General features: G+C 37.7%; 1 protein-coding gene and 1 long non-coding RNA gene across 2 annotated transcripts; one reads left to right on the top strand and one right to left on the bottom strand.

Moving 5' to 3' along the window:
• The first annotated feature begins 1,115 nt into the window (after window positions 1-1,115).
• Window positions 1,116-4,353, top strand: LOC139125537 (uncharacterized). Its single transcript, XR_011550266.1, has 3 exons — window positions 1,116-1,268; window positions 2,862-2,924; window positions 3,371-4,353. It is a non-coding gene; the product is annotated as an uncharacterized lncRNA (long non-coding RNA).
• A 1,183-nt stretch (window positions 4,354-5,536) lies between these two features.
• LOC139125548 (GPN-loop GTPase 1-like) lies at window positions 5,537-18,316 on the bottom strand. The gene is made up of 12 exons (XM_070691611.1): window positions 18,155-18,316; window positions 16,893-16,986; window positions 15,951-16,095; window positions 14,253-14,331; window positions 13,734-13,828; window positions 12,413-12,458; window positions 11,418-11,564; window positions 10,131-10,213; window positions 9,557-9,596; window positions 9,199-9,307; window positions 8,418-8,504; window positions 5,537-7,223 (listed from the first exon to the last, which is right to left on the bottom strand). Exons 1-12 carry the CDS (start codon window positions 18,314-18,316, stop codon window positions 7,129-7,131), a joined length of 1,182 nt encoding a protein of 393 aa, XP_070547712.1. The 3' UTR covers window positions 5,537-7,128.
• Between the last annotated feature and the right edge of the window lie 1,297 nt (window positions 18,317-19,613).

The raw sequence follows: 19,613 nt of genomic DNA on the forward strand, positions 1-19,613 counted from the left end.
CAAACGTCTCGCATTTTTAGTTCACAACTTATTACGTTTCACAAATATTTCTAAAAACACTTTTCAAAGTCATGACGACCCTGGAAGTATATTACGCAAATGTATCTAGTACTCCCTGGTCATACTTTATATCACATAACGGTTAATGCGCGTGGAATAATCTAGTCGTAAGTGGGCGTACATTAGTGAAAATAAGGCTTTTATTCTTGGAACAAACTACCCTCATTTACAACAAAATACTAGTTTTAGAGCAGGCACGATACATATCAGGATACATGGAATACGATTGGAACTAATTTGGGATAATTGGATTTTCATATTTCTCAAATTTCTCAAAAGTGTTATGTGCCGTAGAGCTGAATGTTGCAATATAACAAATTACTCATAAAAACAAGTGTGTAATGTAAAAAGAAAAGCAGATGAGATTACATTCGTAGATTAAATCGGCATTACTTCACCATCCAATTATCCCAAATTAGTTCCAATCGTGTTACATTGGAGTGACTTATTCGTCGAAACACTATCAGATATTTCTCTGTGATGGCGTTCATCTCAGTTGCTTTGTTACGAAATATGACTGACTGAAAAAGTTTGGATGTGAAAGTAAAGTTTGGGTCAAGCAAACTTTATCTGCAGGCTGTCTGTACCATATCAATTGTGATGTCTCTGCTGGTTCGACAAAGGGATTCTGAACTCCAAAACGAAGTGTGTTGACCGTGACGTCACGGGTGTGATGATCAGTGTGACGGTCAGATGTCGCCTTAGTGATAGAATAACAACCACTGGCTGCCCCGTAAATTTTTCATCACGCTGTGGCAACGTGAACCAGTATTTGCCTAAATTAGATCTTGCTTTCCGTTCATGATCAATATTATCATTCTGGACCATACCATTTAAAGCAGGTAGTGTCGGTGTTCAGTACGATCACATTTAAACTGTCCCCTATCACAATCACAGAGAGAAACCAACGTTTTACTTCGATATTGGCATATTTATCGTACAACATGAGACATATGTTGGAATAGAGTGATATAATGTGCAGAGTTGTTATTGGCACAGCGCTAAAACCCCTCAAATTTAAAATACAGACTCTTTCATCGGCGTTGTCAGAGTAACATGATGAATTATTAATTAAGCTTTCTCTTGTTTTTGTCACTTTGCCATGACTACACTCACTTATAAGTAAGAGAATCAAAGGAATCCCGTCACATTATTCTACACTCCGAGCGAGCAACACTGACAGTGCTATCCCAACAGATATATTTACAGTAAGTCTCAATGTTTATTCCCTTTTTCACAATATTTTACTGAACAGTTTATCATTATTGATATTTTCGCAAAAGCTTTTCGTTCTACTTATGTTATTTCGAATAACGTACCCGCAGATAAGCAATTTTTGCGGTCTAACCAAAGGCTAGGTAGGAATCCTGCGTTTTAACATTTTTAAAAGTTAGCTGAAAGAAATTTCAAGATTTTGTGTCACAACGTTACAAGATCCCCAGAGAAGTGGTGCCGTCATTGTTTTATTCGCGGTTGTTTTCATTCTTCTTGATAAAAAAGTTGGTTAGGACAAAGGGAAATATTCATTTGCCAGTCTTGTGTTAGATGTGTGTCAAAAAGACAGAAATTAGCTCTTGTAAACTTTTGTAATAGTCTAGAAGCTCTTCCTGACCGTTCCTACAGCTCATAGTGTGAGCCAAAAACAATGACGGGTCACTTAGCATCTTGGAAATTGTAAGTCACCCATAAGTCTATTTAGTTTCGTTGTTACTTTATCAGAGAGGATCAACCTTTGACTCTTGGCAGGAACTTTTGGTGATTGTTAATAACCATGCGAAAATGACCAGTTGTTTTGAGTGTGCTTTGTTTTTTGTTCTGAGACGAATTTTATGACAAGACGCTGCTAAAATCGTATCGTTTGTTCACATTGTAATCATCATCTCCGTGCAGTTAAGGAGAAAGAGATCGATCAGTGCTAGTTTTTGTTCTGTGCCAAATCCGACTTTAAAGGATGTCAGTATCGATCAGCATGAATATTGGAGACTTGTGACATAGAAACAATCCCAAACAAAGAACAACTAACCGTCGTCGGGTTTGAAAGACAATGAACTGAAGGTCGATGAAGTTAGCACGCGATGAATTTAACATAGTAAATTGATCGTCGGAATGTGGAAGCTTATACCGGTTACGTTTACTTCATAAGAAAAGAGAAGAAAGATTCAAAAGTTCGAAATGAGAGAGAGAGAGAGAGAGAGAGAGAGAGAGAGATCGAGAGAGAGAGATAGAGAGAGAGAGAGAGAGAGAGAGAGAGAGAGAGAGAGAGAGAGAGAGAGAGAAAGAGAGAGAGAAGAGAGGAGAGAGAGAGAGGAGAGAGAGAGAGAGAGAGAGAGAGAGGAGGGGGTTGTATGTATGTATACAACATAAACTTAATCATCTTTTTGATTAATTACGCCGACGGAAAATCAAATGCCCCCGCTCGTCTTTCGAACTTTTAAATTAGTAGTTATTTTGTTCATTGTTGACGTGGCATGGTAATGAATATCTGTGAGAATGTACTATGTGCTCTGTCTCGGTATTTGCTAGGTTTGACGGTATGATCAACTGTCAAACTTTTGTGAAGATCATAAGGTGTCACATCGACCACCTCAGTGTTACGTAATTTTGCTTTCTTCGTGTTTCTATGGCGAGGAAAACAATGACTTCCCAAACAGCCAGGTGCGTGATCTCTGCGACACCTGTGGCGTTGTCGAAAGTTCTCAGGTGACGTCACGACTTTCCGGGATAGTTTTCGTCCCTTTGTAATTACGATCATTTTTCAAGCAACCGGCTAAGCGTATGCATCTTTTTTGTTTTTCCAACAGTTATAATCCAGAACGCCATGAGGACAACGCTTTTGCTTATAGCTACTCTCTTGGGGCTTATTGGTAAGTTTTATTTTACATTGAGACTGAGATGTTAATAAGCTTACATGTTGAAACGTACATCCATATCCAGACATACTTTTGTACACGCTAAAGACCTAAAGAGACACCAACAGCAAAAAGTACGCACAAATATACATAAATACACGGTCCCTCCAATATCATAAATACGACTTACACGGGATGTACATGCATGAATTTATACTTGCAAAGATAGATAGATAGATAGATAGATAGATAGATGGATAGATAGATACATTCATTCATGCATACATACATACATACATACATACTTGTAGCCACAAAATCTGCAGAATGCTCTCAGATCAAGTTTGAAAACATTAATTTTGTAAAAAGATCCCTTAAAATTAATAAACATAGAAATCTCTTTAACAGACAAACTGTAGATTCAACTCTCTCACACTGAATCGTTATCCTTATCCTTACAGCGATTGCAACAGCCACCACTTTAGCACCAACCACCGCTGCAGCCAGCGAAGGACCATCATCTGACGACGGCGACGGTGACAGCGCCACCAACGTCCAGCTTAGCCTCTTCTTGATGCTGGCCACAGTGTTCTTTCAGTTCATCATGCGTCAGTAGTCGGCGACCAATGATCAATGACTGTTTTCAGAAGACAACTTTTAGAAGCCGTGTAATATTTCTCAGAACTCTCAGGGGGGGGATACACCATGTAGAAATCACGTTTCAAAAGTCGGCACCAGTCATGCAGTGACGGCGTCGAACGCAATCTTTGGGTAGAAAAGGTCAAAGGGGAAGGGGAATATGTTCATCTTTCATCGCTAGAGTACTCGTGGTGCTGTAAGTTTAAGCGGCTAACTTTCTGGATCCCCCGAAGTTAGCAAAATGATGCCTTGAACGAGGTTATGATTGGAGACCACTTTCCTTGATGGAGGCTCGTTCAAGGTTGAACACTTAAGACGGATCTTACTCAAGAGTATCTGACACTATACGGAACTCCGAAGAACTAATCATTTTCCACTCTTCTCAAAAGATAGCGATTTCGTTGAAAGATTGTGTGTAGCCATCAGCTATGAAATATTATACTTTCATCGGAATCCCTTAACTATCCCCCCTCATTGATGATCTCAATATTCCTGTGTCAACAGGTCTGATTGAAATATTCTGACATAGACAAGCTTGTTATCTGAGGGACGGATGGGAAATCTTTTTGAGTCTTACTACAGGGGGATACATTGTAATTATATCGATTTTGTATTTTTAAAATTTAAACTTTGTAATATATAAGCTTATATACGAGTGTGATTATTTTGAAGCGAATCACCGAAGTCATGACTGTAACTATGTGACGTCATTACGTCCACCGTTGCCAACGGGATATGCAAATGAAGCGTTTGTAAACAATGCTCGTTTGAGATGTGAAATAAAATCCCGCCTTTTAACAATGAAGTTCACGGTGTATGTTGTCGTTTAATCAGTGAGAAAAAATATAAAGAAAAATCTATCAACTGCTACAAAATGAAACAAAACAGGATGGGTAGTGTGGTAAGAGTGTAAAGAGTGTAACCAGCTGTGCTGTTTGTCCTGCTTTGTTCGTGCATGGATTAAAAATCTATTTTTACATCCATGTTTCGAACTTCAATAGAAGCACAGTTCAGTTCAAATAGGCGAATAGATATCCTGCCTGATAATGGCGCATCCCTCTACGAGGGACATCGTCACTCGATGCCAGTGTGATGGAACAAGAACACAGACCCGGGCATCAAGGATCGACTGCCTGAATTATTCATGTCTTTGTTCAGCTAGTTGGTCTGGTGAATGGAGAGACCTACCGTGCACCCCCGAACCCCACCCGCTTACTACTTTTGTATATTTTTGAATGAACTGCCTCTCTTGGCGCCAAATATGACGTGCGTGTATTGGTCTTGCGTAAATAATCGTAGACATATATGTGACTACTTCATAGAGAAGACATTACATTTTAAAGGGACAAAGTCGGCCATTTTTCAATAATTTTGTTTGATGCGAGATGCTTCTGATATTGTTTGACATGTTCAAAGATACTGTATGAATGGATGAACATCTATATATTCGATCCCGGTTTTAGATACGATACATGAAACAATCACGAAAATGAGTTTAAGGTCATGACAATTAATTCATTTTCGCGATGGTTTCATTGATCGTGTCTGAAACCAGGGTCCAATACATGCATGGTCACCTATTCATACAGTATCTTTCAAGATGTCAAACAATATAAATATCTTGTACGAGACAAAATTCATGAAAAATGGCAGACTTTGTTCCCTTTAACATGACGCATCGCGAAGATCTGTCGATGTTTCTTCCATGTAGATGGTTTACAAGACTGTAAAACAACGGTAAAATATTGGTGAAGCAACGGTATCGATCAAGGTAAATAAATAAATCACCGGCACATGCAAGAAATCAAAGAGAAGATGTGAACTCAACTTAAATATCGACTCATTGACAAGGTAAAATGTTGGTTCAGAAAGTAGAAAAGTACGATAAAACTGGACAAAACTGAATCTGTCCATTCTGCAGTCTGGTTTCATTTCAAAATGTGTCAAGACACAACTAAGTCACATCATCAGTCTCACTGCTCCAATCGTTTATGTTCACATTTTATTATTTTATTTGAAGGCACCGAACCCTCAGTTTACCAAGGAGCCACATGTGGTCGCTAGAGGGCGGTATACAACGGCTCTCCGTCTGGGCCTGATAAGTACAGATGAAATAACAGCAAGTGAACTTGCTACCAACGGAGAATGCACTTTCCAGTGCACAATATTTTCAATTTCACTGAACTCTCAAAAATATACAAGAATGGCAACGACTGATGGTTGAGCATGGTAATACTTGTTTAAGGTAAACAAAGTTCAACACTGACAGGATCAAATCCTCACGTTGTTTTTTTTTTCAAATTTTCATTCCATTTTTAAGGCCAAATTCACTATTGCAGACGTTAACCAGTGTTATAATTTTCCAATTGGCTGCACTCTAGGACTATTTATAGTCGTGAAACATACAGTTTCCGACGCTGTAAACTTTTGATGTAACAAAACATTCAGTCTCTGAACCACAGCGCCATCGCCGTGAGCAAGCTTTGACCAGACAGCAGATGAGAAAGTTAACATCTGTTGTTTCATAATAATAACAATACACATAATATTTTGAATAAAGGACAAAACTGGCAAAAACTAGCATTAACACAAGGTGACTATGTCACTTTCAGATGAATCCCAATACAACATCCCTGGTGAAATATTTGACTAAAAAAAATTCGTTCATGTACTTCTTGTTGAATGCTTATTTTGTTGGTTCATCTAAGATTTGGAAAATTGATTGACATGTATTCTACAAAAACATAATGTACAGGCAACTTGTCCAGAGACTTACTCTGATATGAACAAAATCACTGAATATAAAAGTACATAAAATATGTCTACATCTGGCACATACACATGGCTCAAACCTGTTTTTTCTTATCTCTGCTTGGACATGTCAGTATTTTCAAATTGCTACGGCATATACTTGTTTGGATGTAGAGTTATTTGTCCATCGTAAAAAAAACACTGGTTATACAAGAATGCAGCATTTCTTTTCACTATAATCTGTTGATTCAAAAATATTTTCCTTCTGCAGTCAATAAGATTATCCTATCAAAAGGTATCCCATCATTATCTTGTGATGTTGTGTAATCTTTGAACACCATTAGCCGTCTGTTTTTTTTTAAGCAAAAAAATTCTTTTACAACCAGTGTACGCATTTCCGGCTTAAATAACGCTCTATGGCATTGAATTCACATCCCTGATATTCATCCACAGTAGCCGTAACTTTTGATGATTTTTTTCATTAAATTTGTAATTAATAACAACTACAGTTTCTTGTTCTACTTGCCAAAGCATGCTATGATACATGTTCTAAATTTTGTCAACTCAGCCTGTACACGTGGAAACTACATTTTTTGTGTTGACAAATGAATTCTGGTCAGGACAAGAATTTACCTGTAAACAATAACAGCAAATTTTACAGATACAGACACTTTGTTGACAAGCTAAGTAGGTGTTTCGACAAGCTTTTGGGATTAGAACAAGAACTTGCACTTGACATACAAAATGAAATAATCATCACAAGTTATGGTTGCTGGCCCTCTAAGGTCATGTAAGTCTTCTACAGTTAATACAATAAATACATCTTATGCTATGACGGCGGTTCCTCCGACTTTGATTTCTCTTTCTGTCCTTCCTTGGATAAGAATCTCTTAAATGACTCATACTCTTTTCTTTCTTCTTCATCTGAAAAGAAATAAAAACAGAAATGAGAAGTTATCATATCAGGAACACAGCCTTTCAGAAATTACAGTAGCATCACTCTGCTGGCCATCGGAGACTGTGATACGGTAAAACTGAGGACAACACATTGCTACATAGATGTGGAGTCTGCTTAGTGAAGTTGTTCTCAGAGTGTGCAGTTATGGAAGTATTTTGCATAGACACCTTAAGATCTCCTTACAGCAGCTGTCTTGCCAACTGACATCTTCCCTCCTTTCCATCAACAGATACCTAGCATTTTAATATTAAGGTAGTATGCGCCTTGAAAAATGAAAGACTTCAACTTTTGCTCAAACTTTCCTCAAGGAATCTTTCAACTATCTTCTGTTATTATCACGAATAAAAATTGAGGATCACCGTGTAAAGTTTGGTACTACAGAAACGATGACCCCAGATTTACCGATATCTGAGATTCAAAATGGCTGCCATCCCCGTGTTAATTCTATGGAGAAGTAAAATTTTTTGATTTTTGAAAAACTAAGATGGAGAAAAGTTTTCTTACACCAAGAGCTTTAAAATGAACCATGAGGGGATTGGCCGGCACAAACCATGTAGGTAGACTAATCCCCTGAGAGCGGAAAAATTCCGCACTGCCGAAATAACGGCTTATGACTCCCCAGAGAGTAAATAAACTACCGATCAGGCAGAACAAAAGATCACAATGTTTATGAATATGACATCACCCGTGATATTTGTAGAGCAATCACCGATTGGCAGTCAGTTCACACCTCAAGTAAGGTATCTTTTCATATGGAAATGATTTCGAACCTACAGTGTTTGTGCCGGGGAATCTTGGCATGACCCCCACACATGGTAGATCGGAAAAGAATTGGAAAAGTTTGAGCATCCAAATATCTGTCCCTGAGGCACATTTTGCCTTAATATTTTCACCAACACATACAATAGAGTCCAAGCAGTATCTTATCTCATGTAAGAGGACATGAAATGCAATCGCTAGTCACTGAATGAGAAAGCGGGGCCTTGTCTGTTGTCGTTGACAAACAAAGCAAAATACAGATTCTCTGCAACTGTTGTTTTGTTATTAGTCTTTTTATAAACATTTGCAAAAAAAGACACAAAAACTAATTATGTATCAAGGGCACACACTTTCAAATATGGAATGAGAATAGATGAAGATCATTTTTCAAAGATTTTTACCTTCTTCGTCTTCCATAGCGACTTCTTCATCTTCCGGATCATCTTCTTGACCAGGACCAATAACTGGCGCTACCTTGGACAGTTGTGCTGATTGAAATCAATTATAAAAACACAAAAACAACAATTTTTTTTTAAAACTTTCTGCAAAGCCCTATCACCCAACAGGGTTCTGTATGTTTGTTTGTTAGTGTTTTCTCCAGGGGTACAAACATTCTAACCGTGAATTGAAGCAGGTACTTTAATATAACAGGGTAGTATAAAAATTGACAATAAAGGCTTTGAAAAAAAAACAAACAAGAAAGCGTATTGGAAATTCACTTTTCATAAATATTTGATGAAACTGAATAAATGAAACATACACCATCATGATAAAAAGTTGCATCAATGAGGCCTGTGAGAAAATCATTTTTTGAAAATCAGTGATTGAATATGAAGGTAGCTTGAATAAGCTGAGATATCATCAAGTTGAAACATGGTATTTGTACCCTTTCAAGAGTTACATGAAACAGCTGAGTTTCAGGCAAGGTGTGCTGGTTCTATGGAGCTACAAAAACATGTACACAAAAAGTGGATAATGGTAAAGGTTACATCAGTGCAAATACTCTGTATACATTAACTAACTAATATATGTTCCTGTCATCCATATTTACTTTGTGCAAGTTTGTGTTCCTCCAACTCAGACGTTCGTGACAAGAGGATTGTACCAATGTACATAAAGGTCAGCGGGTCACACGGCAAAAAAGCATGTATTCTATTATATTCATTTTATAACGATAGTTACCTATATTCTGAGCGATGACACCCTGGCTGATGTCTAACTCATCTCCTTTACCCATGTCTTGTTTCAACCTCTCTAGTTGCTCCTTTTGTTTCGTTTCCTCTGCTTTCAGCTGTCAAGTGAAAAATCGACGGACAAGTTTGAACAACATTCATGGTGGGTACAATTTTTGTTCTTCAAGATGAGTGCAAAGTCTGTAAATTTAAGGCTTTGGATGAATGGAGTATTTTGAAGCTCTACACAACATAAATTTGATGAATGTCAATGTATGTGGTTAGTATGGTAAACATTCACACAGAAAAGCACAGTACAACTTACAAAATCCAGACAACAAAATTTCACAGCTAAAAAGCGCCCTCACCTTTTCTCTCTTGAGTCTTTCATATTCTGGCTTGTATTCTCTGTGTAACAAATGTAAATACAGCATTAGTATTTTAACAACAGGATTGATGTAGAATGCGTTTGAGGACAGATATTCAGGCTCTAAAAGTTTTACAATATTTTTCTGGTCTAACACTTGTGGGGGCTCATTTTAAAGCTCTTGGAGTAAGAGTGATTTTCACTTTCTTAGTTTTTTTTGAATATAAAATTTTTTTTATTTTACCCAATAGAGTGACTCCTGATTTTTATTCATGATATGCTAAGAGAATGGTTGAAGTTTTTTTAGGAAATCTTGAGCAAAAGTTAAAGTCCTTCACCTGTGAGGTGCATACTACCTTAGAAAAAGAACACTGCATTTTTTACAGTGGAGTGGAATGTTAGTGACTGTGGCTAGATTGATTACTTTGATGCATGTACACATGTAGTAATAACGGACAACTATGTGAGTTTAAGAATTGTTTTGAAAACAGAAACAGCGGTTATGAACAGATGTTCGAGTAAGCAAACTTTACATACTTTATTCTCCTGACCTTTGAACTTGTCACATGACTTACGTTTCATACTCCTGTACTGCTTCATCAACTTTCTCAAAGAATTCCTTGATTCCGTCTCCTGATACTGCGGACACACCGACAGCCTGTCAGAGAAATTTGTATGGAAAACAATTACAGTGTAAAATAAATGTAACACTTCAAAATTTCTTTTAAGATGGAATATGCCTCGGGGACATATTCCGACCTTCAAACTTTTACAATAAGTTTTTGTTCTCCCACTTGTGAGGGTTTATCTTGAAGCTCATGGAATACATAAAGTTTTCATCAACTAATTTTTGCGAAAATCGAAAAGCTTTATTTTTCCCAGAGAGTTAACACGGGATGGCAGCAATGTTGAGTTTCAAGTGTCCGTAATTGTTAAGTTATATGTTTCTCTGCTACCACAATTTCCACGGAGACCCCTGATTTTCTATTCATGATTTTGAAAGGGAATGGTTGAAAGTTTGCTTAAGCAGTTTGAGTAAGAGTTGAAGTGTTTCATTTTGTAGGCGGGGACCACTTTAAGGCAGAATAAATCTTGAAAAATGAATGATATAAATTTTTGCTCTCACTTTCCCTGTTGGAGTTTCAAAACCTGTTCACCCCCAATTCCCTGTAAACAGGTCCACAATCACTATTGATAACAATGGGTTTGGACCAAACCATGGTGGTGAAAAGGTTAAACATGCTCTTTCAAAGTCTGGAATAAAATTCATGCATCACCATACAAGTTTTTGAGCCAGAGAAACAAATTACCTAAAACTGATAGATATTTGAAATTCATTATGACCAGTACGCTATGTTAACGTCGTAGGACATTCTTTTTGCTTTCACAAGGACAGAACCTTGAAAAACTATTCACTCTACAAGTTTAACAAAGAATCATTCTTAAAACTGTGATAATTTAAAGGAATTTCAGAATTTTAACCTTTCATTTCTTTTTTATCAGAGAAAATATTTGGAGACTATATTTTCGCACAAATACGCAACAATACTAACAACCCTTTTCAGATGCCTTGTCAGAATGTCTTCCTTTAAGTTGTACACTTTTATTACAAATTATATCATATTTAATTGTAAATAGTTTTTGTTGTTAAAAGTTTTGTTTTTTCATGTTTCATGATTTTATTTATATTTAATGATCCCCTTTATTTTCCTTGAAATAAATATCTAAATACATTGAAAGACTTTCAAAGTGATAGAGTCTAATAATAGCTAGTACAATAATTTGTCAAATAGCTCTACTAATTAAGACCGGTAACTTTGAATCCAAATACCAAATCTGTATAAGTCATTGATTTGACCTACCCTGAGATGTTGATAGAATTCATCTAAGACAAGACTCATTGATCTTGTCAGATTTGATGTGTATGATGTCTCGTTTTCTAACGCTTCCTGGAATGCTTCAAAGTCCCTCATCCACTCCACTGCAAACTCATTGTCTATGATGTCTGTCTGAAAGAATAATATTACATCAAAGAATTGGATATCAAAATTCATTTTTCTGACTTGTATCACTTCCACTATACTTTTTCAGAACCTATGTGAAAACATAATAATTTTGTTCTCTCAAAGCAAAATTGAGATAATTGGGCGTTTCCTTTAAGCTTAATTTATTACGATGTACTAAAGTTCTCTGAATCACAGGAAAAGTTGACAAATGACATGTATTGTAAATTATATCATACCAGTATATTGATGGTGCAAATACTGTGATCTGATTGGTTGAGACATGAAAAGAACCGTGGTATATTGGCGATATACCACGGCTGGCATACGCGCGAGCTCTCCGCTTGAGCAAAACTCCGTTTATGACGTTCCGCGCCAGATTTTCAATATACTGTTATAATATAACAGCAATAAATCACACCCAGCGACGGTATACCACTCGATTTTGACCAGTTCACGACATATATGCACTCGCTATCGCTCGTGCATATATGTCGTGAACTGGTCAAAATCTCGTGGTATACTATCGCTGGATATGCTTTATTGCTTAAATATCCCCTTGAAATCAACAATGATCTGATATGATATGAACCATACACAACACAAACAGCGCTGTGCTGGGCACAAAGTGCATGCACTCTCTGAGACCAGTCAGTATCTCATTAATCCATGCTTTGGACAGATGGGTAAGACATGCCCTTTGTGATTATCATTTGCCTGTGAGTTGGGCTCAAGGTACTGTATGTTGTTTGACCAAACTGTCAGCAGGTATACAAGTTCTACAACGTGCGATTGGCTTGATTAATGTCACAAACCAGACCAACTTACCCTAACATTGAAAAAATTACACTCACCTTGTTCATAACAACAATGAATGGCAGTCTGTATTTGTATAGAATGCTGAAATATGGGCAGAAAAATAGAATTATTGAAATAAGATAATCACAAAATGACTGATCAATTTATAAATTCTCTATGTTTCCATAAGTTACAATGATTGGTGTTAGCAATCCAGGAACAATTTACCTAACATACGTTAATGCTTTCACATTTATGCATCACATTTAAGGTCTGTCCAAATTATTACATCCTAGTTCTCTCTGAATACTGGATCTATAATTAATCACCACTTGTTTGTGTTTGAATAAATGTATGTAGTAGATGAACCTTGTACTGGGTGTTACCTGTTGATATAAAATAGGTTCATCTATTTTGGGGGATAGGAATTACCCAATGTTACAAGAGAATTAGGTCATAGTAAGTGAACCACTATTTGTAAGAATTCATCCAATTTAAGAAGATAGCTTCAAATGTCATCCCATGGGCTGTAGTAAAGAGTCGGTCACTGTTACAGAGCAACTGGCAGCTTTCTGACATGCTAATTCTTCACCATGTATTCGAAAAATTGCCAGGTGAACAAAACTCCATCATGACAACTCAATTTGGTCATTTTACTATTGAGAACAACAAACAACCCACTTTTAACAAACTTCGATCAACTTTTGAAGTTGGGTTCATCCTGTTATCATTACACTTTCTGCACTGACCTTTTTGACAAAATGTAGAATTTTTGCTCACATGAAGTCTGCTGCTTGCGGCCATTGCATAAGTACATGTACATAGATCACCATGGTAATCATACAACACAATACAAGTTAAACCATATGAAAACCTTACAACATGTACAGCAGTGAGAAAGTAGAGAATCTACTCAGATCTTTCCATATCATATCATACCCCATGTTATCACCAGCCTTTCTTGAATGCTGGTTGACTCATTAACCCTTTGAGTGCTTTATTCTTGCCAGAATTTTTGTGCGCAATTCTACCAATTTTTTATGAATTTTATGTAATTTTTTTGACAAATTTGGACCAAATAGACATCAATTTTCATTGGCTAGAGTTTTTGATCAAAAATTGGGAAAAATTCTGAAAACTGTTGTGTGGGTTACTTTTATAAAGGCCGCAAAAATTTACTTTAGCGCTCAAAGGGTTAATATCCACTGCAATCAGTATTCATGATTGAATTGCCTTTATATTTTTCGCATACGAATGGTTAAATTTTCGTATTTACCAGCAAAAAATGAGGATGATTTGGGAGTTCAAAACATACTGCTACATTTCATCATCATTGGTGACAATTTGATGCCTATGTAAATATTGATCACTACCTACCTGCAAGCATATAACATGTTTGACATGAATGTGACGGGATTAACACTGCGTGGGGTGTCCATTACGTACACTACCACAGTGGGAAAGGAAGATGCCTACAGAAAGACAGATAATGACAATTTACAATTTTTGTTAATCTTCTTGTCTCTAGCTCTATGAAACTTATTTTGTTACAACATCAATGAAAAGCCTATGACACTAATGTTGACTTCCTTTTTACATTTGTGGCCAATTCATACAATATTTCACTTTCAAAACCCACCTTTTTAGACCGGTATTTTTAAATTAATTTTTTATGTTGTGATTGATTTTAATCTTTTTATATCTGAAATTCAATTTTGTAGACTTTTTAAAATTGCCTCTGTACTGTTACATTTTTGAAAGTGTATTTTAAGAGTCTCTGATCACTTTTTTCATGTGGATTTAGACGCTATAGAAATATATAATTATTATTATTTATTATAGTCTGACATCATATCACAGCTAATGTGCAGAGTCTTTATTAAATTCTAACGTTACCAGAGTCTCAGATATTATCGCACCGGACGCTGACCATGTGAAAACTTCAATCTGACCAGGCGTGTCAAATATCACATACCTGAAATGAACAGAGAAGATAACATACATGCAGTTTAACCCTTTAGTCATCATAACTTTTGGCAGAACCCATTGTTTTTCAGTGGTGAGTGTGGGCCTGTGTACTGTGAAATAGGGTGAGCAGGTTAAACCGTTTTGCCCCTTTTCCTGTTGGATAGAACCCTACACTCGAGAAAAAAGGGAGTGTAGGTAGCACTGTGTTCTGATTAAAGGTAGAATGCGCCTCGGGTACAGATATTCGGACAATCAAACTTATACAATTCTTTGATCTACCACTTGTGGGGGTTCATTTTAAAGCTCTTGGAGTAAGAAAACTTTTCATCGGCTTAGTTTTTCGAAATTCCAAAATTTATTTTTCCTCCATTGTGTTAACACAGGGATGGCAGTCATTTTGAATTCTTTATTCCCATGAATATAAATATAATGTAGGTGATTACAACAACATCCAATACAGTATAAGTATACAATCAATGGGGAAAAGGGGTTGAAAATAGCTGTCTGCATGGCAACTAATCTAGTCCAACCCCTGTAACTACAATTTATCATTGAGTAGAACATATCACAGGGCATACTGTATAACTCTGTCATATCACCTCAACTCATACAAACACATGTGGTCATAACTAAAATAAATAAACACCATTAGTGTGATTAACTTTCTGTTTTCAGAAAATATTTGTACTCCCGCTTAAAGTGTGACCTGCAATTAATTTCTCTGATATTTAATGGTATACTATTCCATAATTTTGCTCCTGCAAATTGTAAACTGAATTGACCCAATCTATGTTTGGTTTTTGGAATTATTTTGAATTTTAAATATCGGTAAATCTTGGGTTATTTGTTTCTCTAGTATCAAAATTTGCACGGTGACCCCTGATTTTTATTCTTGATTTTGAAAGAGAATGGTTTAAGGATTCTTCAAGGAAAGTTTGAGCAAAAGTTTAAGTCTTTCACTATCGAGGCGCATACCACCTTATAATGGGATAATTAAAATCAAGTCCTCTGAAAAGGCAAAGAAAATATCGTTTGATATGCTTGCAATGGTGAGGGTGGACCTGAGTACTTAGACACGGGGTTGAACAAGATAGCAACCTATCATCCCCATTTCCTAATAAATGGAATTCCCCACCTCTAAATGAGAACAATGGAATTGCATACAGATCTATCTGAAAAAGAGGTAACTGGCCAGTAGCTGCAACTTTAGATGATTTACTGTACAGAAGTGTTGTATCTATGTGACTTTTGCTTTGTAAGCAATCATTGGCAGGTCGTGGGATGAATTTAGTACCAAGGGACAATGCTGTGTTGCCAGGCACAAAGGTATGCACCACTCTGTACAGTCTTGCTAAATATCAATATCCATAAACCATACGTCATACCATAACTCAGTGTTATTAAAAATGTAACTGGATTATACAGGTGACAAAAATTGACCCAGTATAGCCTGAGGCTCTTTCAGAAACTACAAGCTGCACTCTGCCTGATTCATTGTGCATCTAGTATATCTTTTTTTGAATCATACTAGCTACGATCACATGAGACACTCTGGAGAAGATCAGGGGACAGTCTGCAGAGCTGAGCAGAGCAGTAAGGGAGTTTCCGTGTGCAGCATATACTTACTTGCATTCTTTGCTTCGTTTCTCAACAAACGACATAACTTGATCAAATCTGGTTGCAAATAAATTCAACGACGTCATTATCCCGCCGTTTGGACCCAGGCCATATTGTTTCATGACCTCCTTGTAGTTGACAGTGTCACGGACATCTGGGAAAATACACAACAGACACTGGAAATTATTTCAAATGAGTCAAAACTGACCACCAGATCAGGGTATGTGAAATTTATGATCAAATAAAAATATTTGTAGTCCGATGTCCCTGTATGACCTCTGTCAAGGCATACACTGTACCAATCTGATTAAAAACACATGTCGAGATGGCGGATGTTTCTACCCTAACTTGTTTTTTGCATTGTCACTGGCAGCTGCTAGCTGCCTCACTACACCTGAACCACTGATGTATTCAAATATCATGTTTTGAAGAAGCCAATCAGGTTGCATTTTTAAATACAATTCTGCAATACATAACAATTGTAGTTCTAAATCTCTTTCCAATTGGTCGGCTATTCTTGCTGATGCATCAGCTTTAAGCAGGATCTTCTATGGCAGTGGGTCAGATGTACCAGTGAGACAACTAGAACTAGTAGCAGCTAATGAGAACGGCAGAGAATAGGAAAAGGTGGACTGGAAAGGTCATAATCTCTACATCTTCCACCATACACTAATCAGGGTACAAGGTACAGTTTGCCTAAATCAATACTTTCCATTCAAAATGGGAAAATTCCCATTACTTGGGATGTGACATTCAGACCCAAAAGGGCCGATTACGAACATTTTCAAAACAGTCTCAGGATTGAAACAAAAATACTGAACATGTCTGACACTGGATAAATGACGTTACAAGAAATTTATCTAAGAATGGTCTCAAAGATTACTCATACTATGTCGGTGTGATACTCTGCGCCGACAGGCTTGTTACCATTCTAAATGACCTCTGACCTACCTATATTAGCCGGGAACGGCACATCGTGTACGGCAGGATCCAAGTTGATGACGTAAGGCGGATCTCTCTTTGCATGCAAATGAGCCGTCAGTCTCTACAGAAGCAGAAGAGGAAAGATAACATTGATGTGGAAACGGTGAGTAGCACTAAGACCAGAATAGCTGTGAAATCGGGATATTCCCTACTTAATCCTGACATCTATTTTTGTAAATCCATGGTGTTGAGGATGGGAGTAAAATCCAAATGATGACAGTGTGTAGATTAGTGCCCTTGTCAATTGTCTTAGGAGCTGTAGTGTTAGGCATATCGCTGCGGATCCGTAGCCCAGCCACTCCCTTACTGCTAATGCAAACAGTCAAGGAGTGGCAGGGCTACGGATCAGCAGCAATTAGGCATAGTGTGACCTTACTAAGTGGTAGGTTCTAAGTAGCCCCTGCGTACGATGCTCTGTGTTCCCGGCGTTATACGGCCTCCTACCACAGCCCTGCCGACTGCCAGAGATAAAACCAGCGACGTGCGGTCTCAATTTGGACCGCGCAATGAAAAACTACTTTTCTAACTACTTTTAGCCGAAATAAACTCGATTCTGATCTATGCTATATTCGAATTACTTATCCGCTAACAGACTTCAGAAAGTCACAAGGGCAATTTTTTTGCAGTCTGTGAGCGGTTAAGTAATGCGGATAGGCACAGATCGGAATCGAGTTGATTTTGGCCGAAAGTGGTTACAAAAGTAGTTTTTTTCATGCACGGTTTACCGCATGTCGCTGGTTTTGTCTATGGAGCTTGGTAGGGCTGTGGTGGTTGCCGTATAAGGCCGGGAACATACAGCGTCGTACGCAGGGCTAGGTTCCAAGATGCAACCGACGGTGGATCTCGTCAATCATGCATGATCGATGTACATGATGATGTCTGCTCGACCACAACCACTTGTGGTTCGATATTAAAACGGCGTACAGGCCGCTGTATGTATTAGAAATTCTAATGCATACACGATAGTATACAGCGGCCTTCGCCGTATAATACTCTGACAGTCGGTGTTCGCATGTGGTTGAGTATTTGTAATCGACACAGCAGTAATTGGTGTGTGATATTCTTTAGCAGTGTTTTAGCATTTAGGAGGAAACGGTAATTTGTCTGCGGAAGGTTTGATTTTAAAAAAATGCGGTGCACCCTACAAATTACAATTTCGTGTTTTGCTTTTGGGACTCGTGGTGTGGTAACACAATTGCGAAGGATGACCAAGCACGTGCACGAATTACCTGCACAAATGTAGTTTTGCCTGACCCTGCCATTCCCAAAATTATCAAACATGTCGGTTTTCCTTCCGTTCTTTGATGGTCAGCGGTTGGAGATGCGGACGCAGCTCCCGACTCGTCCCCCATGCCGTCATCCGCGGCCGTCGCCATGTTTGTTGTCGTCATATGGTCGCCCGCATCGGCGGTACGTAGAATTTGCTTTGTTTTTTCCAACTTCCTGTATAAAGATCAACGAGTCCTGAATGCTGTTGCTGCCACGATCACATGGGGCACTGGAAGTTCCAATAGTCTTATCTTACATCTTATGACCTTTGGAAAATAAACATACAGTATTATGATAATTATTTTTCAGTTTTTTGGAAAGAAAAATAGTCTACGTGTCAAGAGCGACCAGTTGAAGTGGTTGTCACTTATGTCTGTGCAGAAATAATTCAGTGATTGTGAGCGATCTAACTTGGGTTTGTTGTTGTTGTTTTTTCATTCAGCTGCTTAAAGTCAAAACGGAAATTAAATTCAAATGTTGAGCCTGCTGCACACGAGATAAATTAGCTAAGCGAAATTTCATTCGAGGCTGTTTGCTCAACAATTATACTTTCGTGAGCTGGGGAGTTTTGTGAGTTTTTTGTGCCGTCGATCAAAATTGGAAGGTGAAACTGATGCATGGTAGGATACATGGCAGACAAGATAGATCGGCCAATCTTTCGAAGGCATACAGCGGTCTGCGCCGTGAATCGAACCACTAGCGACTGTGTTTTCAATGCCATAGGTGGCACTTTGTACTGTCATGTGATCTCCACACGCGCGCTTCAGTACAAAAGATATTAGGAAAATAATTTTTTACGGCGGACACGGTGAGAAAATTTTCCTCGAGAGGCAAAATACATCAAATATGCTGAACACTTTGCTCAAAAGACAACACAAAAGGAAAGGGCGCTCACGAAAAATCGTCCACGGCTATGCAAATAGCCTCGAATGAAACTTTGCTCAGCTAAATTCTCTCGTATGCGGCAGGATTTACAACGCCGCACATCAAAACAGGCAACAGTTTACTGTACTGTATGAGTTTATACTCTTCTCTAACATATATGGTACGTTGAGCTTTTCCTTTTTGAGTACATAAGTAACAATCACACAAACGTAAACGACCTTAATGCAGCAAATCACGTGTAGATACCGGGATGGGTCGAAGCTCCGGCAATGTTGGCTATTTTTCATTACTACATGTATCTCTGTTGATTCGAAGTGACGTAATGTTAAAGAGCCAGTAGCAATACTTTTTGAAGATTTTTTCTCTGGTTTTTAACTTTTTTTGGCAACTACAGTTTTTATTTCCGACAGCATGTTCATATATACAGTACACACAGCTGTATTCAGCTTGTAAACTCAGCCTGTACATGTGTGGCTGCATTGTTATTATTGACAAGTGAATTCTGGTCCAGACTAAAATTCAAAAATAAACAAT

Source organism: Ptychodera flava (genome assembly GCF_041260155.1).
Source record: "Ptychodera flava strain L36383 chromosome 3 unlocalized genomic scaffold, AS_Pfla_20210202 Scaffold_25__1_contigs__length_14229661_pilon, whole genome shotgun sequence".
Lineage (NCBI taxonomy): Eukaryota > Metazoa > Hemichordata > Enteropneusta > Ptychoderidae > Ptychodera > Ptychodera flava.